The sequence below is a fragment of the Drosophila grimshawi genome, unplaced genomic scaffold (assembly GCF_018153295.1).
Source record: "Drosophila grimshawi isolate 15287-2541.00 unplaced genomic scaffold, ASM1815329v1 contig_1377, whole genome shotgun sequence".
Lineage (NCBI taxonomy): Eukaryota > Metazoa > Arthropoda > Insecta > Diptera > Drosophilidae > Drosophila > Drosophila grimshawi.
Genome location: NW_025062900.1, coordinates 21071427 through 21099138, shown reverse-complemented (window position 1 = coordinate 21099138; position 27712 = coordinate 21071427). Strand labels below are relative to the sequence as shown.

General features: G+C 39.5%; 3 protein-coding genes and 1 long non-coding RNA gene across 5 annotated transcripts in view; 2 read left to right on the top strand and 2 right to left on the bottom strand.

Annotated features, from left to right (window-relative positions):
- The window catches only part of LOC116805738, an 82769-nt gene extending 81483 nt beyond the window's left edge, over nt 1-1286 (top strand). Inside the window, exon 3 of the long non-coding RNA XR_004365367.1 lies at nt 1198-1286. This is a non-coding gene — a long non-coding RNA (uncharacterized LOC116805738). The remainder of the gene's footprint in view (nt 1-1197) is intronic.
- A 41-nt stretch (nt 1287-1327) lies between these two features.
- On the top strand, nt 1328-18714 carry LOC6566486 (neurogenic protein mastermind; the record flags this gene model as incomplete). The annotated part of the gene is made up of 13 exons (XM_043214426.1): nt 1328-1650; nt 1804-1978; nt 3108-3269; nt 7573-8491; nt 8980-10550; nt 11087-11266; nt 11326-12799; nt 14354-14539; nt 14605-14939; nt 14997-15315; nt 16385-16768; nt 18061-18384; nt 18468-18714. Coding segments are annotated over 13 exons (6384 nt in total), but the record flags the coding sequence as incomplete, so codon positions are not given.
- Nucleotides 18715-23832: 5118 nt separating this feature from the next.
- LOC6566485 lies at nt 23833-24943 on the bottom strand. Its single transcript, XM_001993069.2, has 3 exons — nt 24640-24943; nt 24536-24585; nt 23833-24039 (listed from the first exon to the last, which is right to left on the bottom strand). Exons 1-3 carry the CDS (start codon nt 24896-24898, stop codon nt 23998-24000), a joined length of 351 nt encoding a protein of 116 aa, XP_001993105.2. The 5' UTR covers nt 24899-24943; the 3' UTR covers nt 23833-23997.
- A 36-nt stretch (nt 24944-24979) lies between these two features.
- Nucleotides 24980-27202, bottom strand: LOC6566484 (borealin). 2 transcript variants are annotated; one of them, XM_032739613.2, is made up of 3 exons: nt 26568-27202; nt 25807-26212; nt 24980-25329 (listed from the first exon to the last, which is right to left on the bottom strand). In XM_032739613.2, exons 1-3 carry the CDS (start codon nt 26959-26961, stop codon nt 25137-25139), a joined length of 993 nt encoding a protein of 330 aa, XP_032595504.1. In that variant the 5' UTR covers nt 26962-27202; the 3' UTR covers nt 24980-25136. The 2 variants fall into 2 exon arrangements, with proteins under 2 accessions (XP_032595504.1, XP_032595503.1); XM_032739612.2 differs by having other exon boundaries at nt 25807-26224; nt 26568-27200.
- Nucleotides 27203-27712: the final 510 nt, after the last annotated feature.

Genomic DNA, 27712 nt, shown 5'->3' with positions numbered 1-27712 from the left:
TTCAGTGATCTTCTAATACATACTTAAATGCAGCAGAGTTCTGCAGTGTGGAATAAATAATATAAATAAATGGAGTGAATATATTTCGGTGCCTTAGCAACCATCAGGCAATATTTCTTTGGTGTGGCCACACAATAATTTCTCACTCTCAGATTTCACCAAAAAAAAGGAATTCCAAATTATTTTGCAACTCCTGCTGTGCCCTGACCACCCCTGATTACCACTGAGCAGCCTTATTGTCCGCCACTGGGCGAGTCGGCAACCACAATGTGAGTCAAATTAATGTTGTCAGTTTAGCTGGATGCTGCCCCGTTGCTTGGTTCTTGCAGAGGGGCGGAGGGGCAGAGTCCACCTCCTTGCCCCAAAAAGCCCAACTGAGTTCGTGGTTTTCGGGTGGTCTTCAACGTTATACACACATTTTGCTCGTTGTTCTTGATTTGTTTGTCTCTTTTGCTTGTTGTCTTTTAAAATTGTTTATACAACTTTTTTGCATGTGTTTGGTTACGTGATTAATTGTTTATTTTGTGTGGCATTTTATTTGCTTTCTATTTACGAAGGGTCCACTTCAAAAACTTGCTACTATTTTTCCTTATAATTTTCGCAATTTGAAGAGTGCCTGTCAATTTCAGCAATATGCGAAAAATGTTTACAAATATTTTCCAATGTAGACACACTTTGGCTACATCTCAATAAGAACTAAAAGAATAATGCGATTTTTATTGGCTCTGTCAAATTTGTGCTTTATTAACAGCAAATTTCTCAGAAATATTTATTATTTATTTTGTATTTTAAGTTTATTATTTAGTTTATGTGTATGTATATATAATTGTTGTTTTGTTGATCACTTCTCAATATGATCTAATTGGATTCATTTATGCTGATTATAGTCAACAAATTTAATGAGCATTTTGCAAGCTAAACGCTTTTATTTTATAATCTGAGGCACTTACTTGAGTCGGTCTGTGAATGCGATTCGAGAATGCTAATGAATGAGGCTATAATCGAGTCAGATCGAGGCCTCTTTTGCATTTAGTTTGAGGCGTGTTTTGTCTGTGTCTGTGCCTGTGTCTGTGGCACCAAACAGGTGGTCAATGGCAAATGGCAATGTCAAAGTGACAGCTTTGGCACAAATTTAAATGAAAAGCGAAAACTTTCCACTAATTTCAAATGTAATTTGATTTGCTACTCTATTTGCAGGCTTAGCCCAGGTGACTTACCAGATCATTGGGCCTCAGGTACAGCAACAACACACGGTGCAGCAGCTGCCACAAGCAACAAGCACAACAGCAACATCAACATCAACATCAACAGCTACAACAATAGCAACAGCAGCAGCAACAGCAACAGCAACATCAACAACAACCACAACCACTCAGCTTGCAATCCGCGCTCATCGCCGGCCGCTGCGACCGCAGCCGTTACAATCTCAGCCACTGGCGGTAGCGTGGTAACTGGTCCGGGCCCCGTCCCGGCACCGGTGGCCCAATTGCAACACGGATTGGCGCCCAGCACGCCGCTGCAGCGCGCGACGGCAGCGAGCGGAGGAGGCGCTGTTGGTGCTGGCGCTGGTGTTAGCAGCTGTAACACCGCCTCACCCTCGCCCCTGCCCCTGCCCCTATCCTCACCCTCGCCAGCAGCAGTTGCCGCCGCCGCTGCCGCCGCTGCAGCAGCAGCAGCAGCAGCTGCCAGCAATTTGCTCACCCTGCAGCAACAGCAACAGCAGCAACAGCTTCTCTACCAACAACAGCAGCAGCACCAACATCAGCAGCATCACCCACACCAGCAGCAGCAGCAGCAGCAACATCAGCAGCAGCAACAACCGCTGCATCAGCAGCAGCAGTTAAACTCCGCAACGGCACGGATTGCAGCGGCGCTGCAGCGATCGCCCGCCATGAATGCGGTGGCATCGCCGATTCCAGCCAACTCAGCGACGTCGGCGCGCAAGATTCGCCGCAAGACGGACACGAAAATCAATTTGGTAAGCCATTCAGATAATGTAGATAATATATAATGTAGATAATATATATATAAAGAAGATGAATCAGTGGGTAACTCACCTTGTTATTCGGCAAGCATATTTCTTGAACGGAAGCTTATCTCTCTCCAAAACACCAGTATAATTCTTCTCTTAATTGTTGGAGACACTTTTTTAAAATGTAGAAAAAAAATAATATATATATATAAGCCATTTAGATAATGTCGATAAACACTCACAAAAATAAATCGTGGCGAATTTTACAAAGAAAAAACCAGCAAGGCAAAAATTCTAGGTTAAACTTTTTTAAAATATAGAAAAAATATGTTTAATTTCCAGTTTTATTTTATTTGTGTATACAAATCTCTTACAAATCTCTCAGCTCCCTTTTCAAACTTATTTTATGATTATGATTAGTAATTTAAGATTTCACATATATATCATTTACCTTCTGGGTAAATTCATATAATTAAATATAATTTGAAAATATCTTACGGCTATTTGAACTCGTTCGCAATCCATTTGATTTCCAACTGAGTTTCAAAAATAGCAGCAAAGAGAACAAATTTCTATTACTATTTTCTGCATTTCAGAAATGATTTTTTCTAAACAATTATTTGCATTTCTACTTTTTAGAAATATTTTCTATTATTCAGAAATATATTTCTGGAAAAAGGAAAAAGGCTTTTTAAATTTTAACACATTTTTGTTTTTGAGTATTTAGAATTTTTTTTTAATATTTGTTCGATATCTATATATTTGTATATATAGCTAAATGGTTTAAAAAAAATGGAAATGATATAGGCACAAATGAAAATTTAGCAAATGGGTTGGGAATAATTTTGAAGCATTATCAGTACCGTTATATACAAGGTTTCACATTAGAAATTATACTCGAAAAAAAACTAGTTAAAATGTTGCATTTAAACATAAATTGTAGTTATAAAAGCTGTCACAAAAAGCGCTATGTAAACTATATAAACTTTATTATAAATCGATATCACAAGTACTGTTATATTTCGTGGGTTTCTCGGATAGAAAGTTCACGTTCTTTATTCCAATATGCATAAGATTGACAGTGTTTTTTGTGGCTTTCCATTTAATTTATTAATGTTGTTGTACAATTTTGCAGCCCCAATCACAAATAAACAAGTGCAACAATGAGAAACGACGACGTGAAATGGAAAACAATTATATTGAGCAGCTGTCGGAGTTCCTGCAGCTCAATAAACGTGGAGATATGACATCAACGAAACCGGATAAGGCGGCAATATTAAATCAAGTGGTTCGAACGGTAAGTCAATCCATGAAACTAACATTTATTTAACGGCGCCACTCATCAAAGAAAACTAATAAGCAAAGTTTTAAATAAATTGTGACACTCTGTGGGGATTTCGCTGGTGAGTTCTGTGTGGAATATCCAATTGATCAATTAGAAGAGACAAATCCCCAATGTAATTTCCAAGCAGTTGTTCTGTTCCATGGCGCCTCAATTAAAAAGCAATTATTTTATAAACTGAAAGCGTACCGAAAACGAAAACGAGATTAAAATAATTCGCAACGAGCCAACATTAAGCCTGAGGAAGACAAGAGGACCCCAGCAGATTGTTTGGTTTGACTGACGTAATTTGGCCTGCAAGAATTTAATTAATATTTGTATTTAATTTACATAAATTTATTTATGTTTCCAATGACAGCGACACACGGCGCTGAATTCTAGTCATGTTTTTTTAGGTTCTCTTGTTTTTTTTGTTGTTTTTTTTTTTAATGTTATTTTTGTTTGATTTGTTTAATTTGTGTTTTGAGTATTTCTTTTATTGGTTTCAGGTAGCCTAAGCACTTTATTATGCAAATTGTAAGCGCCACGCTTTGCCGAACTTCAAAAACAAAATTAAATTAAATGCGGCAGCGACAACACAAAAGCCACAACAAAAACAACAAATTCCAGGAATTTACAAAAAAAAAAAAGAACAAGAAGAAAAACATTACAACAAATATTCCATAATTTTATTTAACTATTCGGCGAGTTAATGCAATTAAGTTGGGTTAGCACAGCTATCTAAAGAATATATTAGGGGTGTTCTGCACACAAAAATGAAAACGACAATTAATTGAATTACATTGCGCTGATTTATGGCTAATGAGCAGGCGGCTGCTGCCCAGCATTAATTTTAATTTTATTACCAAAGGGATGCCACTAATTTTGTGCGATATTTTTTTTTTTTTTAGACTACCAATGCAATTATGGAACAGACTGTGACAAATTGCAATTTGACGTATTTTTAATAAAATTAGCAGAAAATAAAATTAAATTATAAATTAAAGTTAAGTTATTTAGTCTAATGGCAATAACTGAAAGTCTTCTTAAAAAAAACAATATGTCTTTAACGAAGTGAGAACGTTGCTCTCACATGTAACCGACTACGGAATACTCTGATAGCAATAAATTACAAGCTTACAATTTTAGCCAATCTTCAGTGAACAGTCTGCAAACTCTAGCTTTAAAATAATGCCGGGAAATTTATTAGTCGATCTTTAGAAAAGGGTTAAACGGAAACTTCCTTTCATGTTTGGTATCTCTCGACAGACCTTACTCATAACCAATATGCTCTGCCATATTCGACTATAAAAAACTTGTAAATGATAAAAAGAAAAACGACAAATGGAATTGTGAAAATGGTCAATAGTATTATTGGGTTAAAAAAAACATTTCAAGTTCTTTGAAATATCTTTCATATATAATTTTCTTTATTACTTTTAGTCATTAGTATTATCCAGTTCCTTAGAACTTAGCATTGCTAAATTATTACCAAAGTTTCACCAATATATATTTTGTTAAAATTTCATATTCTATTTGTTACGGAACTGTTAATATAAAACTAGTGGTAATTTTCAGCTTCTTCTTGCCAATTAGTCACAGCCAAAACATTTCAATTGCTAAAAATCGAAGAGTATCAAATAACGGCTCAAAACTTGACTTTGCTGTTATGCTCAGCTTATTTGCGGCTTATAACTCATCTATGTATATATGTATGTATCTTTGTATATATATATATTTATTTACGTACTTACATTTGTTTTGAAAAGCCAGAGAGCTTTGCTGGTTAGTCACCCAAGTCACGGCTGTTGTCACTGAGCCAAGTATTTCCTAGCTCGCTCACTGCTGGCATATTTTTTCGATGTGCGAGTGAGAAAGCTGGCATATTAAATGTGTTCTGTTGTTAAGAAATTGCTAGAAACGATCTAAAGTTCGAAAGTATTTCAATTTTAATCTAAATTCTATAGAACAATCCACAGCATTTGAAATTTTTGTGTATTATTATGATAAGTTGATCATAAGTGGCAAGTCTGTTCATTAATTTCCTTCCCTCACTTGATCATGAACCCGAGCTCGCATTGTTTTTGCCAGACACAGATACTTACCCCTTTTTTTTGTGTATTGTGTTGTGCGTGGATCTATTTCAGTTTTATGATTCGTTTTTTTTTTAGTGCCTGCTTCGCGGCTTTGCATCTGCGCTCTTTAAAGCTCTCTCCTCGCACAATTCGCACATTACCTGATGCTGATGCGCTAAATTGAAGCTATACACATTTGTATATTTAAAGAACAAAAAGAGCAGACACGTTTTAGACATATATATTCGTTATTGCATGCTCTGCTTCATGTTATTGTTCATTTTATCATTTGACTGATATTTTCGGAGTGCCTTCACCCCAAAAAAGAAAAAAAAAATTGTTTTGTGCCCGCTGCTTAAGCAACTTTTCCGGGTTGGCTGGCGCATATGTATGTGTGTGTATGCATGTGTGTGTGTAAATATGATGAGAGCTTCATTGCAAACAAGAAAAAGAAGTAAAAGCTCGCTCTATCCTCTCCCAATTGCACTGGGCAGATCAACGAACTGTTCGCTTTTTGGCGATGACGTCGCACTTTGCAATTTCATATTTTTGCTGTTGTTGTTGTTATAACTTGCGTGTGTGCAGTAGCAACAGCAGCAACGGCAGCAACGACGCCCTCTCACACAAGGTGCAAAGCCAATGGGTGATAACAGAAAGCACACAGTCACCCATACACACATGCACACATGCACATGTAAGCGTATCACACGTGAGCCGGTAAACAAACGGTCGCCGGAGAGCACCAGGAGAGAGTTGAGTTGAGCGCAGCGCGAGAGGGCCAGAAAGAGAGAGCAACGCTTCGTTGGCTTGCGCCTTCTTTGTTGTTGTTGTATTCGCATTTTTCGTCGTGTTTTCGGGTTTCTGTTTTTTTTTCTTTTTTTTTTTTAATACAATAATACAATTGCATCAAAAAATGTGTGTTTAGTATTTCGGCAACTTTGTGACAGTGCTGAGTGTGCGCAACGCTTCTGTGATTTTACTTTTTTGTTTATTTTGGCCATAATTCTTAAAGTGAGTGATTCTAAGCACTTTCGAATAACACGCAAACGCATAAATACACAAAAAAACAGCAAAAATATAACAATAACAGCAAAAATGAAAAATAACTGTTAACGATAGAAGAGCCATTGACATGCTGACAACACGCGCCATCAAGTTGATTGACCTTGACAATGTTGTTGTTGTGAAAATTTGTGCAATTTGTGAAATTTGTGTGTGTGTCTCAACTACGTCTTAAAACTTTTCAAACACACAGAATAATATTAAGAAACAAAAAGTATGTTTGGAGTATGTTTGTTGTGCTTTCATTGAAGCGCTTTTCGCTGCGTTTTGTGAGTGCGTGTGTATGTGTGGAGTGTGTTTGTGTATATTTTGGTTGTGTCAATGACTCAAAGCTCAAACGCGCGCGAAAAATTTGCGTGCTGAAGTAAAAATATAATACACACACACAAACACATATCAGTGTCGAACTGAGATGAGATGAGATGAAATGCGGTTTATTGCACTTCATTGTGTAAACACAGCAATGAGCGAAACACCGACGCATGATGATGAGCAGCGCGAGCTTTACTCTCTCTTTTCTCGCTGAGTCGGTGAGTCGGCCAGCCAAAAGCTTTGCAAAACAAAAAAAAACAGCAAACGGCTGTCGATCACGAATGTTAGCTATAATAATTATTATGAGTGGAGCTGGAGAGCTTTGTGTTGTTGTTGTTGATGCTCTGGTCTGGTCTTTTTCGTTTTTTGTTTTTCTTTTGTTTTCTTTTTTTTATTATTATTATACATAAATGAGCACAACATTTGTGCACACAGAGAACACTTCCGCATTGCAAAATGTTTGCATACCCCTATTTGTATATACATACGTACTTACACACATGCATACATATGTATGTATATTGAGTTACATTTGTGTATTACGAATTTAATTTCAAATATGTTTTGACCGGAAATAAATGAGTCCGAAAATCGTCTTGACTGCAGCCAAAAATTGGGAAGCTTTAATTCGCAAGGAGAGGTGGAACTCATCGTAGCCGATCTGTTAATATTTTGAGAAATATAACATAAAAATAAATAAATACTAACATTTATTAATTTTTCATCTTCAAATATACGCAACAGAACACTAAATAATAATCGCATGATTAATTATTTAATTATTAATTAATTTTTAATTATTTCCCTTCATTGTTATTTTATCTTTACAGTATCGTGATATTTGTGACAAAGGCCAAAGCCGTGATATATCCTCAACATCTACCAATAATAACAACAACTCCACAACAACGACCAACAACAACAATAATAATAATAATAATAATAATAACAATAATAATAACAATAATAACAACAATAATAATAATAATAATAATAATAGCCACAAACCACAAGCAACCTCAACCCGGTGCACCCGTTGTGCGACAGACAACTGCTCGATACACCCTGTGCAACAGGGTGAAGTCTCATCAACGGAGCCACCATTGCCAGAGCCATCGCTTCTGAACGGTCAAGTGCCGGAAATATCAGCTTATTTCGAGGCACTCGAACATTACATCAGCTCGGTGGGTTGGGTCCTGCTGCAGGTGAACGCGAACGGCATCATTGAGTCCTGCACGCAGAACATACGCGAACTGATCGGCTATGAGAAGCACGAGCTCTTCCATCAGCCGCTCTACATGTACCTCTATTCGGGGGATCACGCCAAACTGGAGCCGATCATAAACAACATGTACAGCAGCAGCAGCAACAGCAACAACAGCGGAGGCGGGGGAAGTGGAGGTGGCAACAGTTCAGCGACTGGCGGCGTCTGGGGCGATCTCGATGAGCTAAACAATGGCAATGCCTCACAGCAATCAGCCAGCTCCAATTCCAGCTCCAGTGCGGGCAATGGAGCAGGCCCAGGACCTGGAGGAGGTGGCAGTGGCATCGTTGCGAGTAAATCGAAGCGCAGCATTTCGACCAAGGTGCGCATGCTAGTCAAGGATACGCGACCAGCGACACAAACTTCCTCGTCCTCCTCATCCTCATCCTCCAATTGCGGCGATGCCATGGACCAAAAGCCGCTCAGGCAGTCCGGACACCAGGACAAGTATGAAGAGGTCGTGTTGATAGCGGCGCCAGTGAAGGGTGAGTCAACGAATTCTTTCAACTTCCAGCTAATTTTAGCTTGTGCGATTAGAGAAGCTAATTTTAAAGACAAGTGAAGATCCTCAGTGATTGATTGATTGATTGATTGATCGACGTGTTTATCGCAAAATATAAGCGAGCTTTTACGGTTCAGTTTTCATTTTAAAGATCATTGTTAAATACTCTTTATAATAATTATTCTGGCATATACAACAAAGAACATTCAACTTAGAATTCAAATAGATAAAAGAAAAGATAAAGATATTTATCTAGGGAAAACTAAACTGTATTCTAAAAGAATTAGCATGTTTAGTTAAAACATAAAATTTGACAGAAAACTACTTGAAATATATAGAAATATATATTATTCAGCTTGTCAGTTGCAAAGGATTTGGAAGAGTAAGACTCAGGAAATTACAGAAAACAAGCAAACAAAGAAGAATCTTTTATTGACGATTATTATAAATCTAAAATGTTAACTCTTGCAGACGACGCGGATGCGAGCAGCTCGGTGCTGTGTCTGATCACACGGCCGGAGGATGAGTCGCCGCTGGAGATCAATATACAGCAGCATGTGCATCATCAGCCGACCGAGGAGATGACCTTCAAGTTGGATGTGCATGGGAAAATACTCAGCCTGGATGCGACGGCGCTGCGTGATCCGTTCAAGCAGCATCTGCAGACGTGGGTGGGTCGACTCTGGCAGGATCTATGCCATCCGCATGATCTATCCACGCTCAAATCGCATCTGCGCGACATTCAGGACTCGGCGGTAGTCCATTCACCGGGCAGCTCTGCAAATGCCAGCAATTCTGGTGGCAATCCGGGATCGGGCGGCGGCGGCGGCTCCATCTCCAATGTTATATCACGTCCATTTCGCTTACGGCTCGGCGCACCCGATGTCTATGTGCATGTGAAGGCCAATTCGAGACTGTTCCTCAATCACACGCCCGGCGAGAGTGATTTCATAATGTCCGTGCAGACGCTGCTCAACTCCGAGAACGATATGAATAGCAACAACACCGGTGCGGGCAGCGGAGGCGCCACTGCCGGCTTGAGTCTCGGCTTGAGTCAGATGTGCGCCATGTCGCCGGGCGCCCATTTGGCCAGCACGCTGGTCAATACACTCTCCATGGAGGTGCTGGGCCACAGTTCCACATCCTCCTCCACATCCTCTGCCGCCGCAATGCTGCCCACACATCTGCTTGGCGGTCTTGTCGGCGGCGGTCCGCACAACAACAACAACAACAGCAGCAACAACAACAGCAGCAACAACAGCAACAACGGCAGCAACAACAACAACAGTGGAGGTGGCAGCAACACACAGACAACGAATGTGGGCGGACCTCTGATGAGCTCTGCCATCCTCAATGGCAGCGGCATGCAGCAGCGTTTGGGCAACAGTGGCGCATCAGGTGGAAATGCCTCGTCGGCGGCAACGCTGGTGAATGCATTCACTGCATCGCCGGCGCCCGGCGAGCATTCGTTTTATGGCAGCGATGCCTTCGAGTTTGATATCGCACATTCCTCGTTCGACATGGATCCCAGCGGAGGCGTTGGCGCCTGGACAGATTCGCGGCCCAATTCACGGGCCTCGGTCGCCACGCCGGTGAGTACGCCACGTCCGCCCTCGGGCCATGGCTTCAGTCCGGCTGTGTGTGCCTCGCCAGCGACACCCTATCAGCTCTCCTCGCATTCGGCGGCCAGTTTGCCCTCGCCGCAATCGAATGCCAGCGCCGGTGCCGGCGGGAGCAGCAGCTACGGTTTCAATTTTCACTCCTACGATCCGGCGGACAGCAAACCGGATAAGGAGCAACAGCAACAGCAGCAACAGACGGCCAACAACAATGCCAACAACAGCAACAGCAGCAGTAACAACAACTCTGCTCTAATCGGCGTTGGTCTGCCAAATGGCGTCGGTGGTTTGCTGCTCACCTCCCAGCAGCAACAACAACAGCAGCAGCAGCAGCAACAGACGCCACCACTGCAGGAATCTTCGGAGCGGCTGCGTCATCTACTTACCAAATCGCAGGCCGGCGGTTTGGGTGATGAAGAAAAGGTAAGATTATTGATTTAAAGAATAAAATTCTTTGAAAATATTTATTAATTTCAATTTAAAATTCACGGAAAAGTGAATTTAAGTCCGTCCGATTAGAGGTGCAGAACTATCGATTACACAACATCGGACTATCGATTGTTGAGCATGTTATATGCAGTGGTCCAAGAAATGTTCTTATTAATCTTAGGTGGATGTGAATGGTAATCCTCGTTCCAAGCTTAACAAATCTAGTTCTATATTTGGGAGAACCTTAGGCTTTTGTGATTTTTATAGGCGCAAGTGGGCGTGGTCCGGAAATTATATACATTTTTCGGTATCTGCAAGATGACGGTAACTTCCTATGCATTAAGCATGCTGACTCAAGCTTTCTTATCGATAAATATCGGTTGTCTATTGAAGGCGCTGACAATCCATAGTCTGATCAGCTCTGGTTTCGAGAAAAAATCACATCAAACCAACTTCAATTGAGCTTTGCTAATTGAAGTGATATAAATTCAAAAACTGATATTTTAATGATTTTATTTCATCTAATGCAGTACTTCAAGCAAGAGTGTAACGAGGATGAGAAGCTCAATGTGGGATCCGTTGTCGGACCGGCGGGCAGCTTCAAATTGGGCGGTCAGATGGGGCTGTTCGGTCCCCTTGTTGGACGCGGTGCAGCAAATGCAGCGCTGCTGCAAAAGGCGGGCAACTCCCAGAATCCGATGCTGCTCAAGGTAAGTTGGCAGAGATATTGGATATGCACACAACTAATAATTGCTTACAATGATTGCAGCTGCTGAACGAGAAGAGCGAGGAGGATGATGGCAGCGGAGCGGGCGGAACGGGTGCGGGCAGCGGCACTGGCGGACCTGGAATGCTGAACAATGTGCGGCAGAGCGAACTGATGCGTCAGCTGCAGAAGGACGATGGCGGCGGTCATGGCCATGGGCATGGCATGCTCGGCGGCGGCAGTGGTGGTGGCGGTGGCAGTGGTGGCGCTGGTGGCGGCGCCAACATGAGCAACGAGGATCTCAAACGCATGCTCAAAATCCAAAGTGATCCGGCAATGAGTCGCAAGCGTTCGCTCAACGAGCCGGACGTTGACATTGCCGTTAAGCGCTCGGAGGATAAGCCCAGCAAGCTCTGCTCAGAGAACAAGATGCTGGCGAAGCTGCTGCAGAATCCCATCAAGCTGCCCAAAGCACCAAATCCGGAGCAGCCGCTGCAGGTGAAAACACTGCCGGACATCACCAGCTCCTCGGTGAACAGTGTGAGCAGCTCTCTGTCGGTGCCGGGCAATCTCATTAGTGCCGCCAGCCAAAGCGGACCCAAAGCGGCGACAGCGACAACAGCAGCAGCCAACAGTCGGGCGCGCAAACAGCAGCAACAATTGCAACAGCAGCAGCAGCAGCAACAGCAGCAACAACAATTGCAGCAGCAACATCAACAGCAGCAGCAACATCAGCAGCAACATCAGCAGCAGCAGCAGTCAACGGTACAGCAAAACGATATCTACCTCAGCCAGCAGCAGCAGCAGCAGCTGGCTTACCAGCAACAGCAACAGCAGCTGGCGACAACAGCAACTACCTCAAATCAAACCATAGCGGCCTCAACATCAACGTCGGCTGGTGCGCCCGATCCGGAGCTGTCGAAGCTGCTGGACAGCTTTATGGATTATTATCCGGATGACACGCCCATTGGAAGTGCGGCACCCTCAGAGGCTTCGGCCATCAGCGATATACAGAAATCGCTGATGCTCGATGTGGAAACGGCCGCCTTTGGCGTGTTGCACGCTATGAATCCGCAGTTGATTATGTCACAGCAACAGCATCAACAGCTGCTCGCACAGCAACAGCAGCAGCAACAACAGCAGCAGCAGCAGCAACAACAGCAGCAGCAGCAACAACAACAGCGTCAGCAACATTTGCAGCCTCCTGCATATCCAGGAATGCTTGGACTGCAGCAGCAACATCAACAGCAGCAGCAGCAGCAACAACAACAGCATCAGCAGCAGCAACAGCAACAACATCTGATACGCCAGCAGCAACGGCAACAGGAACATTTAATGGAGGCCGGTCGCTTCCAACGGCCACCGCCCATTTATCAGGCGCGTGGGCGTGGCCCCATGAATGCTGTAGCCACGCCCGGCGGCTGCGTTGTGCTGCCCAATCAGCAAATGCGCAACATGCGCCAGCAGCAGCAACAGCAAAAGGAGCGACTGCTGCAACAGCAGCAAAAGCAACAGTTGCTCGTCCCAGAGAATGCAAGTGAGTGCCAATGAATGAATGAATGAATTAACCAATACTCTGGCATTGCCTTACATCCATGACTTCCACAAGATAGCTAAATTTATTTAGTTTGGGTTAAGTTTTGGGCGATTAGCAGTAGTAGGAAGATCTGCTCAAAGCCCTTTAGTTTTCTACTCTTTGAATGTGTAGCTATCTCAGACAAGATGTTCCATTTTTCATTCCGTAGGTTGGACTGGGCAAGGCATTAGCAGAAGTCGCCTTGAGGGACAGACAATCTGATTGCATGGTTGCTTATCAGCCACTGCACCAGAGTTTTATGGTGGTAATTGATTCCCATGTTCTGTCTGCCAGCTATTCAAAGATGTCTATCACTAGAAGTCAGCCAGTGCTAATGGGCACTGAACCACATCCTTTGTCTGCCAAACGAGAGATGATTTAGTGCCTTGCCTGGCCAATTCTCAGAGCGCAGATGTGGTAGCCAACTCATGTAGAAATCTACGATAGTTGTCTAGCTTTTGAGTACGACTTAAAGTTTGGCTAACTGATAAAATGTCTGAAATGTCTTTTGTCTGAATTTCGTAAGTTAGTTAGAGTCAACCCTCACATCACTCACGGAGATAAACCTTAGTGTAGTGGCTCAGAAAAAAACCCATGCTTCTATTTGAGAAGGGAATTTAAACATCCCTTTGAATACAGATTACTGCGTACCAGTAATACAACTGGAAACATCCTTCAGCATATACTTCCCCCAAGGCAGGAGTGAACCCATAGTGCTCCAGGACCGCCGACAGGCGGAGGTGACTATTCTGATCTATTCAATATACAGCTATCCCTCAGTCATCTGACACACTGCAGTGTTTTTGAGAAGCTCTAAATTGCTTAAAAAGGCGGAAGTCAGTCCAGGCAATGTGAACATAAATATTATTAGCCAAGCGACAATCAATTCCATATCGGTAACAAGCTCGTGCATAGCTCTGCATAAGCAGCCAATTATCAGCCTGGCCTGGCGCCCACCAGGACATTGAAGGCAACTGCAAGGCTGATGAGCTAGCTAGGAAAGGAACTCTATTAACCCTCCTCACGGATAAAAAAAGGTGTATGCAGGGAAGAAAGTACACGCAGGTCGAATGCGGTCGCATATCGCACCAAATATGGCCCAATATCAATGTAATCTCAGTCTCAGTCTCCCTGCTATAACAGGACACTGGTTAGTCGGCATTCATGGACTCCAGGTGCCGTATAATGACTTCTGCAGAAGCAGTAAAGAAGACGAAGAAGTCGAATCTCCGGAAAACTTCTTCCCGGCATTTGCCAGAAAGCGATCAGAGTTAGATAATTATAAACGCAACTGGCTGGTCAAATCTTTGAACTTAGGTTTTAGACGAGTGTAGAAGAAATCCGAGCTAGATTTCACACGGTATCACCTCGGGCCAAACGTGGCCTATGTTTTTTAACCGTCTTAACCTAACCTAACCTGGAGTCCGCCCCTCGTATAAAACACGCACTAAAGATGATCTGAGAGGACTCCGCCACAAATGAAATAATTATTAATTGCGCTGCTTTCTCTTGCAGCTGGCATAAATGCGGGCATCAATAATATTGGCTCACTGCTGAATACAACAGTGGCGCCGAATGTGTCGCTCTCGAGGACCAATCTGCCGGCCGATGCACAACTGAGTCCCAACTTTGCGCAAACGCTGATGCAGCAGCAGCTCAGTCCTGGACGCAGTGCACCCTACAGTCCGCAGCCAAATCAAGGTAAACATCCGAAGTAAACTTTGTAAAATCCATTAACATTTTCTCACTCAACCAATGATAAACAGGATATGGGCCGCAGTTTGCTCAAAATGCGCAACGGCTGTCTCCGCAGCAGCAGCAGCAGCAGAATCCACAGCAGCAACAGTTGGCGTATCTGCAACAGCAGCAGCAGCAACAGGCTGGCGATGGAGGTCGCTCCAATACACCGTTTGGCAGTGGCTCGGGAATGCAATCGCCGGGCATGCAGAGCAGTCCGCAGCAATGGACCACAGTGGCTGGTGGAGCAGCCGGTGGTGTCGCTGGTGCTGTTGGTGGCGGACCGGGTGGTCCGCTGCCAGCTGGCAACGCCAGTCGCTCACAGCAACAGCATAATAATCCCTTGCTCATTGCGCAGCTGCAGGTGAGTCCCTAAGTTACTACACAGCTCAACAAAACACACTCACTGATCTCCCACCAGAACAACTTCAATGCGCGTCAATATCAGCAGCAGCAACAACAGCAGCAGCAGCAGCAGCGCCGCGGCCTCAACTCACCCGGTGCCGTTGGACCCGTGGGCAATGCGGCCGCTGTGTTGCAGCGTCAGAACTCCTTCCAGGCGCAGGGCGGCAGCGGCGCCAGCACGCCCGACGGCAGCAGCGGACCAGTTGGCCTCAGTTTCGGCGGTGGCCCACAGTCGCCGTATGGCGGCGGTGCGCCAGGCAATGCCTTCCAGCAGCAACAGCTGCAGCGGCTCCAGCGGCAGGGCAGCGTTCCGCAGGCGACGCAACATTTGCCAGGTGAGTTGTGCCGAGCGAGAAGCGTGTCCCGCAAATAGCCGCCATCCTGCAAAATCAGACGGCATCTTTTTAGTTCTTAACCGACCCGATACCAGATACCCAAACAAGAGAAGAATGTGTGTACCCCAAAGGAAACTTTAGTTAAAATAATGCATTCGATTAGTTTCTCCATCTGCTGCAAATGTTTTAGTTTCTCTTAGTCAAATATCAAACAGAAAACACGCAAACTAAAATTAAGTATACACAAATATGTTAATAAGTGGAACTAATTTCAAATCTAAGTTGAACTAATTTAAAGCTGTTATTTCGAAATATTTCTGAAACTAGTTCCAAACCTCATGCGAAACTAGTTCAAATTGTAATTTTGACTTTGAGCATTTGAATCTGAGCTTTCTTTATCTTTAACAACATAAATATATCCATACATTTATAAATAATTATTTGCAATTTAATTGTAATTCCTGTAGAACAAGTTGCGCATAAATTGTGAACAAAAATTGTGTAAACAAAAATGGAAATTAATTTCAAATGCTGAATTCCAACAATACAAAATAAGTCTTATTTACATGTGATCATTTTAAACTAGTTCCACTTGAAGACTAGCGCCGCTGCAGGACCAAGGACAACAATTAGCACACATTTGAAGCTTGAATTAAATTGAAATGCAGAATTGTTAACAAGTCAATTACTATTTGGAATTGTAGCTTTCAATGTGCGGCAATTAATTAAATTAATTGCAATATTTGAATACACCGAAAAGTTGGATATATCAAGAATATATATTATGAAATCGATTTAAGAAAATGGCCAGATTTGAAGAACTCAATTTGCGTACATTAAAAGTTGCAATTGATTAATGAAAATGATCGATGCTTAACTGAATTAGTAATTACGATTTCAAATAGAGATACATGAACCGCTTCACACACCAGACACACGCACACACACTCACACATACCAACACCGTTTCGCAAACACACACACACACCAACACACACACACACACATTTGTTAATATTTGATTAGTTTTTAACCAAAGCCAAACAAATCAAACGCTTAACCGAAACAGGCTCAACGCGTTTCGGTTTGTCGCCTGGCAACAACAACAACAACAGCAGCAGCAGCAACAACAACAACAGCAACAGCGGCAACAATAACAACAACAACAACAACCATAATGATAATGCAGCTGCCGCCGCTAGTCAACAACAGCAACACCAACACCAGCAGCAGCAGCAGCAACAACAACAGCAACAGCTGATGAATGGGATGAGCATGTCGCCGCATCCGGCCATGATGGGTGTGGGTGGCATGGGCAGCGGCGGTGGCAATGGCATCATTGGGCTGGGCGGTGGCGGCGGCGGCGCTGGTGTCAGTGGCGGCAGCTATGCAGCCCTGGCTGCATACGGTCAATCGCAGCAGGCGAATGATTTCTATGGTCGAGCCCAGACCGGTAAGCCGTGTGCTGCTCACACTTGAACTCTCTCTCTCTCTCTCTCTCTCTCTCACACTCTCTCTCTCTCTATCTCTCTCTCTCTGTATCTGTATCTATAAATTTCTCAATCTCTGCTCGCTCACGCGCTCGCTGTAATCACATGTCATATTCCCCCATATACATATTACATATGATGTATATAATCCATTATTCGAGCTAATCATTATGTACATACGAAATGCATACAAATCCATATAAATATTTAAGTAAATATTTTGTACATATAAACTAAACAATATCCATGGGATCCCCTTAAAACACACACACACACACAACCAAACACACACACACACACGCACACACATTTATTGCCTAACCACATTTGCAAGTTTTGTATAATGGTATACTATAAATATATATCTATGATCTTGTATATAATCTAGGTCTATTTGTATACACACATAAGTATTAAAAAAAGGTTTAGATTTTAGGCGCTGCTGCACCCCCCTCTGTATTAACCCATGTAAAGTCCTTAGACCTATATGTATATGTATAGCAGAGACCCCGCCCCAGAAACGAGTCGAAGAAAATACGTATTTTATTATTCTTTATGATATTTGGGAAAACGTTTTTTTTTTATTATTTTATTTCCTAATTGAGAGATATTCGCAAGGAGCAAACAATTTGTAAGTGCTTTGAATGAAGTTATGAAAAAAGAAAGAAAAGCAATTACGAGTATAAACTATATATATATATATCTATATATATATATAGATATAAATTCAACTGACTTCATATATATCTATATATCTATATCCATTCAAATTAAGCATAAATCTTAAGTCAAATTAACTTTGTCTATCAAAGCACTCACAAAAAACTCAGCAAAGCCAAGCGGAATATTTCAACGATTATTATTTCTTATTATTATTATTATTATATATGTTTTTTTTTAAGCAAACACATGCCTTAATGTCTACCTTATTTACCCCCTTACCCCGCCTACCCAAGAACCCAAGAACCGGCCCCAACATATGTCATATATAATGATTATTTATGTATTTAATAAGTACTTGTGTTCCATGTATATTATATTTATGCTTATGTTGTATTCTGTTGTCTGTTGTGTATTTATTTATGTTATCTGTCTAGCAAGTTAAACAAAAAACCAAAACCAAAAACAAACAAACAAAAAACAATTATAATTGTGACTAAAAATCATTTTTAGTTGTGGGTCAAAATGAGTATTGCCAGTCCAAACAATTAGTTAAGACACTCACCATGCGCATTCCATTCTTCCATTCTTGCAGCTGGCAACGCTGGCGGCGGCGGCGGTGGCGGTGGCAATGCCAATTCGGATTTTGTCAAACAGGAGCTGCGCGCGGTGGTCAGCGTGCGTGCTCAGCAGGCGGCTGCCGCTGCCACTGGTGGCGGTGTGGGCGTAGGCGGTGCGGGCGTGGCACAGCGCGGTCAGACGCCGCAGAGTCCGCTGCAGCAGGGACCAATGATTGGTGGCAGCGGCAATAGTACAAATTCCATGGGCGGCAATGCCACGCCCACTGGCACTGGCAGCACTGGCAATCCAATGCTCAACACACCGCCAGACCCAACGCTGGGCTTCAGCTTCGAGACGCGTAAGTATTATTTAGCAGCAACTGCAGACAAATGCACTCAACAAGCACAAAACAAATGAAATCAAGTCTCCTTTTCGCCTTAGCGGACTTCTTTACGAGCAGCGCCACAAGGTGACCCTAAGGCGCCGGCGGCTAAGCAAACAAAATCCCTACAATTCAAGGACAAAATCTGCTAAACAACAACAACAACATCAACAACAACAACAAGAAATTTATGTTATTCAAACGCATTTATAAGGCTCTCAGAATGTTTTCCATTTAGAAATGATGATGGATGTCGCAGCATTTTTGTAAACAAAATAATAATAATAAAAAAAAAAGAAAAGAAAAAGCTGAATAAAAGCAAATGTTTTGAAAAAGCGATCGAACCTCTAGAAATGTGTAAAATGTACATGTTAAAGTTAAATTAAATTAGCAGCACTCTACAATAAGCCAAAACGTTATAAAATATATATATATATACACATATATACATAAATATATTTATTATTAAAACTAGCAAATATTAATTGTAATGCATAAAATGTGGGAACCTCGTCTAAAAAAAAAATAACAAACAAACAACAACAAAAAAACGAAAAAGAGAAAATTTTAAAATAACAGAAACGCTGTTGTTAAATATTTTGAAAAGCTGCTAAAAAAAAATTATACAAAAAAAAACAAAACAAAAACCCAAAAAAAATTATTTATTACGTTTAAACAAAAGCTTAGGCTAAGATGCTATATATATATGTATATGTATATATATATATACATACACACACATATAGATATGATATACATGCATATATGTGTATATTTATGTATATAATGCGGCTGACGCAACGTTTCAAGCTGTTGTTTATGAAAGATATATGTATAACACTATAGATCGATAAAAAAAAGAAAAAACAAATAAGAAATAAATGAAAGAAAGAGATCAGCAGCAGTTTGCTAGGCTTTAAATAATATCTCGGCATTAGCGTTGCGATTTATTAATATAATTAACAAAAGCGTATACAATTTGATCGAACTATTGTAAGCATATATAACACACACACATATATACACTAAATATATATATATGTATACATATTTAAAATTAGTGTTGAATTTTTTTCAGTGTGATAATTTGTTAAATTTTGTAATATACTAATGTTGCATATATATTTGTTGCTGTAGAGCGTGTCCCTCGGACATCAATCTATTTCCAAACGTTTACGTTTCTATCCAACCCTCCCCCCTTCCCCTATATACATACACCTATATAATTTTAAGCAATTACCCTAAGAACATCAACTATTCGGCGTACTAATTCAATTTCAATTTCAAGTTCAACAACAACAACAACAATCTAATGAAAAACAAAATCAATTTGCTTATATTAGTATGTATGTATGTATGTATGTATGTATGTATGTATGTATATTTGTTATGCTATTTAACTATTGAGCTGCATTAACTCTTCAACTGTAATTGTACATATATTTTTCACTATTACATACTTATACATATTATTACTACTATTATTATTATTATTATTATTATTATTTACGAAATTGTAATTCATAATTTAGTTAATGCTTTAAACGTAATTAATTAATTTGTAATTTTTAACAAGCAGAAAGAAAAGCGCGGCGAACTGCACAAAAGTCGGCGTTGCAATTCAATGTGAAGGCTATTTTACAGGTTTTTGTTTAAACTAATTTTTAACAAAGTTATATCGGATAACATACAAAATTTCTCTTATACAAATTTTTATGTAGTTTACCACAATTATTTCAATTTCAACTTGAGCGAGAAAGTTTTCGAAATGTTTCTCCATTTATTGTGTAATTATTTTAGTTATTGATTTTTGATTTTGTTCACGCATCTGTAATCTGTAGTTGGGTTCAATCGTTATAAATATAATTTTAAAAATGCTATACAAATATTATGATATATACACATATACAATATATATATATGTATATATATATGTATATATATATATATATCTGTATATGTATATATATGTATATTAAATATAATTTTTTAATTTTATTAAATATGTTTAAAAAGGTAAATAAAAATTTATATACAATATATACAAATAAATTGATTCTTTAACAGTTTTTTATTTCACTTCCTTCTATATATATGAGAACATTAACAAATTATGATGCTGAGAAAACAATGACAACGATAAATAATACAAAAAGATTATTAAATAAAATCAAAGTGTATACAAATGGCGATATTAACACTTGGGAAAATAGAAATACCTCTCGTTAAGTTCAAAAAAACCTATAATAATAAAATACAAATTTATATGGTATAAACACTTATAAAAAGAAAAACAAAACATAAATAAATACTAGCTACCACACAAAGTTATAATATTAACAATACGCATATATTTATGTATTTGTACATACTTATATATATTTCTATGCTAGTTGCAAGTTTCACATACATACAACATTGATTCAATAAGTAACTTAAGTGATTACATTTATAGACACCACTAGTTAAATTTCGTTTTTGTAAGAGGCTACATTTAATGCAATTAAATTAAAACCACGAAGTCAGCAATTATCTTCGGCACACCGACGATTAAATACCTATGTAGAACTGATGATGATGATGATGATGATGATTAATCGTAATGCTTTCTGCAGGGGTATTCGGCCAGTTCATTCAGTTCATTATTGTCAAAAGCCAAGTTTCAGCAAGTTTCCCTTGGTTCTCACATAGACTTTATTTATACTGAATAAAACCTCAACCAGAACAACAACAAAATGAATATACACAAGTATACTGCATTTAGAATAGTTTTGAACGATGCAAGATATTTAAAGATTAGCCAGTATATACATATAGATTTTGCAAATATATATATATACTATATATATATATATATATAAACATATATAGTTAAGTGACTTGGCAGACGATTATAGCAAATTTCACACACACAGCAACACAAGAAGTACATATAAAGTGCATTAATGAATTTAAGCATTTAATGAAATTAATTAATTTATAAGCATACAAAATTATATATTAAATTAATAAATAGTTATACATGCATATATATATACATATATATATATATATATATTTCACAAATAAATATTTACAAAAAATTAACAAAAAAATAAAAAATAAAAGAAAACATAAACTTTCATATTCATAAGAATTAATTTCATCAATTCATTACACACACCACTAAAGCTAGCTACGAATTATACAGAAGAAAAATAAATGATAAACAAATTTAACAATGCAGTTTCGATTTTGATAAATATATTTAAATAAGTTACAAGCACATCTATAGATAAGTTCTAAATATTTAATGTATGTATGCATACAAGTTTTTAATAAATCCATTTAGTTTCCACATATACACACATATATATATATATATATATATACATATATTTTTGCTGTACATACTCGTAATACTTTTTATGCAACCTAGTACCATAAATTTGTACCAAATTAAAAAAAAAAAAGCAAAAAAAGAACAACATAAAACCGAAACAAAAATGAAAAATAACAAAACAACATGCAACGCCCTGTACCCGTGCATAAGCCTACAAAACAAACAACCACAAATTGTTAAAACATAAATATTACAAACACAAGAATTGAATACAAAAACAAAAACAAAAAACAAATACTATTTACTAATTACAAAGAAGCCCTGAACCGTAATAAGTAGTGCCCAAAGGAACTAATACAAACAAAACAAAACAAAAACAAAAAAACAAAAATAAATAAATAAAGAAGAAATATATATTAATTAGCATTTAAAGAAATTATAATGAAATTCTAAAACAACAGCCTAAACAAATAGTTATAAACAAAATAGTAAAAGAATAGCACAATTTTGTATAAAAATCACACAACAAATGCATAATATCCATAAATACTTTCAATACAAAGATTAGAAATTTATACACAATGGCTTACAAATGATTAAATTAATCTTCAAACACAGACGGATACACAGATACAGACACAGGTAAACTTAGAAAACGATTCAAACTATGGCATCTAAATTGAAACAAATTCATATGTATATTGTTTCTGCTTCTGTACATATTTTTGCATGGATGAAATGATGTATCGGAAAAGCTGGGACGATGTATTGTTGATTGGCTGTGTTATAAAGAACAAAACAAGTGAGCGGATGACCGACAAAACAAAAAACAAACAAAAAGAAAAGCAAACAAAATAACCAAAATGAAATGAAACCAAAATAAATTCGTAGTACTTGTCGAGGTTGGGTTGAAAAAATGGACTTAGCGTAGTTGACGCGTTCGGGGAGCGCCTAGTTAACTGATTTACGGTAGGTTAGTTTCGCCAGTTAAGCGTTAGAAATGGGGAAATGGGATACATACATACATACGTACATGGGAATAAAGTCGACTTTTATTTCGGGCAAACTTCAGTTCAAATCATTACATATGCAAGTATACTTTCTAAGTATTCACGTTTTTCGTCTAACTTAGGCACATACAAATTTATACAATATTGTTTCCTGTTCCAGTTTTTCCTGTTATATTATCAGTTATTGGGGTTTCTTTTTTTTTTTTTTTTAATTGATTTAGCGTTTAAAACCTAATCAAGAATTATTAATAAAGGAGGTATTTTGTTCACAGCATAATTACATTTTAAGGAATAATTTGAGAAACGCGTTTCAATTAAATGTATAAAATTAGATGTTCTTAGGATATCCTTAAAGATAATTAACCCTAAATGCAAGCCACATAAATGTTAATAAGAAAACTAAATGTTATATTGTGTTGTTGTCACTCTTCATTCACTGTCACTGTCACTGTCACCGTCACTGTCACTGTTTATATGTTGTCTTCGTCTCTGGCTACAAAAATAATATAACTATGAAATGATAATTCAGACATTATTTACGTAAGTCTATGTACCTTTTTGCTATGTATTGTATGTGTGACACACCTTCTCTTACTTACAACACACACAAATACACACACACACACACACACACAGTTGCATATTATATAAAGACTCACATCACACAATGTTGCAAGAGAAAACAATTAAACTAAATTCAAGAAATTACAAATATTTGTTATGAGAAACCAAACAACGTGCATAAGTAATTAATGAAATGACTAATTTTTTAAAGTAAATTCTATTATATAATGTACATGTGTAAATGTAATTTTGGTGTATAAACAGAACCGAAAAGTTGGAATTTGTAAAATTCAAAAAACACTCTTCAATTGAATTTACATTAAACAAAAACAAAACAAACAACAAAAAAACACTTAATATAATGTGCGCTATTTTTATGTTTGTACTTGCAAATCTATTAATAATAATAATTGAATTATTAATTAATTATAAATTAAATATACAATGAAATGCAAGAACACAACAGTAACAACAACAGCAACACAAAAAAACAAAAACAACGGCATTGAAAATGAGATAATGAAAAAGACTAAATAAATTAATAAAATAAGATAACAAAAAAAAAATGAATTCTTTGAATTTTCCGCCACACAACTTGTTGGTCCTTGAATGTGCTGATCTGATTCAAAATCGAGGAATCCAACTGCTTGAGCACCTCGCATTCCATCTTCGACATCTTCTGCGATTGCAGCTTCAGCAACCCCACTTTGGTAATTGGCACAGCGATCTGGAAAACTGTAGCAGCGATTAGATTAGATCAGCAACAACATTGTTAACAATAATGAAACTCGATCTTAACCTTAGTTTATAAAGTATAGTTAAGTAACAACTCTTGCCCAGATGAGGTGGATTTTAAAACTGAAAGTCCAATCGGATGTTGACTTCAAAGAGTCCAAAAAGTGGGTCGTGAAGTGTATAAAGTATCGACCAGACGCCTAATAAAAGGTATATATATTCTTGCTCAGCATCGATAGCCATTATGAAAATTTGAATATATCCGTATGTTTCAACCGTAGTCAGTATGTCGGACTGGATTCCATCTCTATCAAACAAACACATAATAATGGATTGTCTGCTCTGTGATTATCAGTTCAGTTTTTTAAGTGAATACCGAGACTGAGCTGTTATGGTCCAGTCTAGAAGGGTATGCAATCTTCTATTCAATCTAGTCAACTCTTGTCCTCATAATTATTACTAATTAAAATATATTCTCGATATTTATACGACTTACGTTTGTACTGCAAGTGGGCTGCCAGCCGTAGACAGAGCCACCTCGCCCGGCTTTGGAAAGGCACACAGTTAGCAACTGCTAGTTACGATTGACAAGACTCGTACCTATCCACTGATAGTCCGCAAAGTGATCCAGCTGGAGCTTGAGAAACGCGCTCCACTTCATCTGCAGCACGTGCTTGTGGGTGCGTGCGAGGATTAGCTGCATTCGATTGTTGACCTGTTGGATGCAGTTCTTGCCCAGCTCATCAATCTTCTCCAGTGTCGCTTCCAGCTTCATTTCGGCCATGCGCAGCTGCTCCTCCTGCTCTGCTTCCTTTCGCTGCAGCAGGCGTTTGCGCTTACCTATTTTGGTGCGTGGCATTCTTGAAATCTACTGAAACAGTTTTCAGTTCTAGTTAACTTATTCTTCAAACACTGACAAGTCGCTGAGCCTGCTGGGATTAGACACATACATTTTTATTGAGTTGAACGAACTTTAATTTAAAAATACATTTTAAACAAATAGAAACTTGAGCATGAAAGCTGATCTTAAGCTAAATTATGTATATAGATTAAAAATATATATATTTATATATGGAGAAGAGGGTTGCAAGCGATGGCTACTTCAAGCCGGCCATTTTGGCCGAGTTCATGATCATTTGCAGGTTCTCGTGCAGAGTCTTTATTTGGCTTAGGGTATCTGAATCCAAATGCTCGACGAGATCCGACTTCACCTCGTCCAGCTTTTTGGGCCGCAGCGACAATACCCCATTGCGGATGGGAATATTGCAATTAGCAAATTTGTCTGGCATGCTGCAAAAATAGAAAATGGAGATTGAGATCTTTAATAAGGTGATACATTACAATTGTCGCTCGTATATTGGAAATTACTTGTTTTCAGATTTCATTCTAATTTATGCAAATCCTATTTGTATTCTCAAGAAATAAAATTAATTATTCGAATTCAGCTATAAATGCGGATTATTATTTATCGATAAGTTCTCTTTAATTTTTGCTATTTAAAAAAACACAAGACGCAACTGAATGGAAAGAATCGAGGCTTTACCGATTCGCACTATTGATGTGTTAACGATTTCCCAGCTATAATGGATGGGCCTCATAGGAACGGATGAAAGCATAGACCAATATAATCTGCTATCTCCGGTATAAGACTGGAAAAAATGAATGAAAAGCTCAACTAACGAAAAACAACAGATATATAAATCTGTTTTCGATTCCAATTTTAATGGTGGAGCGAATTTAGCATGAGAACAGAGGACAAGTACTTACACCTGGGCTACGATGGGACTGCCATACTTGGAGAGTGCCACCTCGCCGGGCTTGGGCCAGCGCAGGAAAGCCATGGGCGGTGTGCTGGGAGACGTGGAGCGCTGCTTGGGCAGATTGCGGGGAGTGCGATCTGCGCTAAATGCCTTAGGACGTGCTGTCATCGGAGTTCGCATCTTGCTGCGTGAGATGCGACTCGCATTTGAGCTGCTCCTGACCACTCCTCCTGCTGCTCCTGTTGCTGCGCTGCTCGTATTGGGCAGCACCTTGGCAGCGCCGCAAGCGGAGCGACTACGCCGTTCGCGACGCGCACGTGCCGAATGCAGTGGTCCAGGTGTGCGCATTGCCTTCACCGAGCGCATCGAACCCCCGTAGGCCGATATAGCGCCCCCGCTCAAGCAGCTGTCCTCTGTAAGGTAGCCTGAATGTAGTGTGACCAGATGCCAGCAAGTGGTATATGTGTGCGAGTGTGTGTTTAAGTGCGACGTGTGTGAGTAGATGATAATGTGGGGATAAGAGAGAGAAGCAGTAAAGCAGAGTTAGAGAACGCGTCACCAAAGAAATTATAAATAAATGCAATAAATACAATCACCGCAGTCGGAACTAGCCGACTGCTCAATTCTCCTTTAACATAACTGAATATAGGCTAAGGAGAGCATTTTTGATCGAGTGTCAGTAAAGCTTGACATCGACAGACAGACGAATATCAATATCAATATCAAGTTGGGTGCACTTTCTGAATGAATGATGAGAATGGAAATTACCTTCATCATTGCGACTGTTGCTCGATGCTGTGAGTGCGCTGCTGTTCTTTATATTGCAATTGCTGTTGCTGCCCCCGTTGCCGGTGGTTGTGTTGGCGCAGAGTGACTGCGATCCGAGGTACTGCGTCTGATCGCTGGGCTTGAAGTCGGCAAAGTGTTCGAGGTTGGGGAGCAGCTCGAGGAAGAGGGCCATTTTCATCTCGCGCAGCTCTGTTGGCATTCGGGTGGTCAACGCCTGCAGCTGTATTTCGACCATCGCCTTGTAGCGACTCTCTACGTCGTCGATGTTCGTCAGCACGGAATCCATTTTAATTTCGAATGTGCGAATCTTTTCCTCGCGATTTGCAGCCTCACGATTGCGCTTCGAGTTCTTCGATATCTTTGTGCGTGGCATTTTCGCAACGTGTTTCTATTCCGAATGGTTCTACGTGAAAATTGCGTTTACTAAATATACTATTCTTTATTTTTCTTTGTTGCACAACGAACAAGCGTCATTTTTGTCGACTTCCTTTTGAGTTTTTCCGCCGTTTCTGTGCTGCTGGCTTCGATAGAAAACATTGATGTAGCGTTGCCACCCTGATACCATGATGCGATATATCGATACGTGCGTTCGATTACACATGTTGTTTAAGCCTAGTACGCAGATCAAAGAGCGTGCGCACACGAAAAGCTCCGTACCAAAAGAAACAAACATTGTAAACAGCTCTCGAAAACGTAATTCACATAGTTAACTCACTGTTAACCTGTTCAGTTTGTGGGAGAAAATTTCGAATTTAGTTTGTGCGCGCGAAACAAATAGCTAGAATATATACATATATACATGGTTTGTAGCATTTTAAAATCTGTGACAACTTTAGAATTCGTATTGGGTGTTTGTGCCAGCTCAGAACGTTGCTCAAACACGCACCTTGTGGCGATCTCTTTAGCGCCAACTTCAACATCGATTTCCTCGGCTTCGTCAATGTCATCAATGTTAGAGAGTATCTCTCTCTCTCGATATCGATATTCATACATTTTTATTTTTCCGTAGATTCTTAGATAATATCCCAGCAAACAGGTTAACAGTGTAATTACTTATTCGAGAGCTGTGCTTCAGCGAACGCTAAAATCGAATAACAGTATCGATATATCACATGTATCAGGGT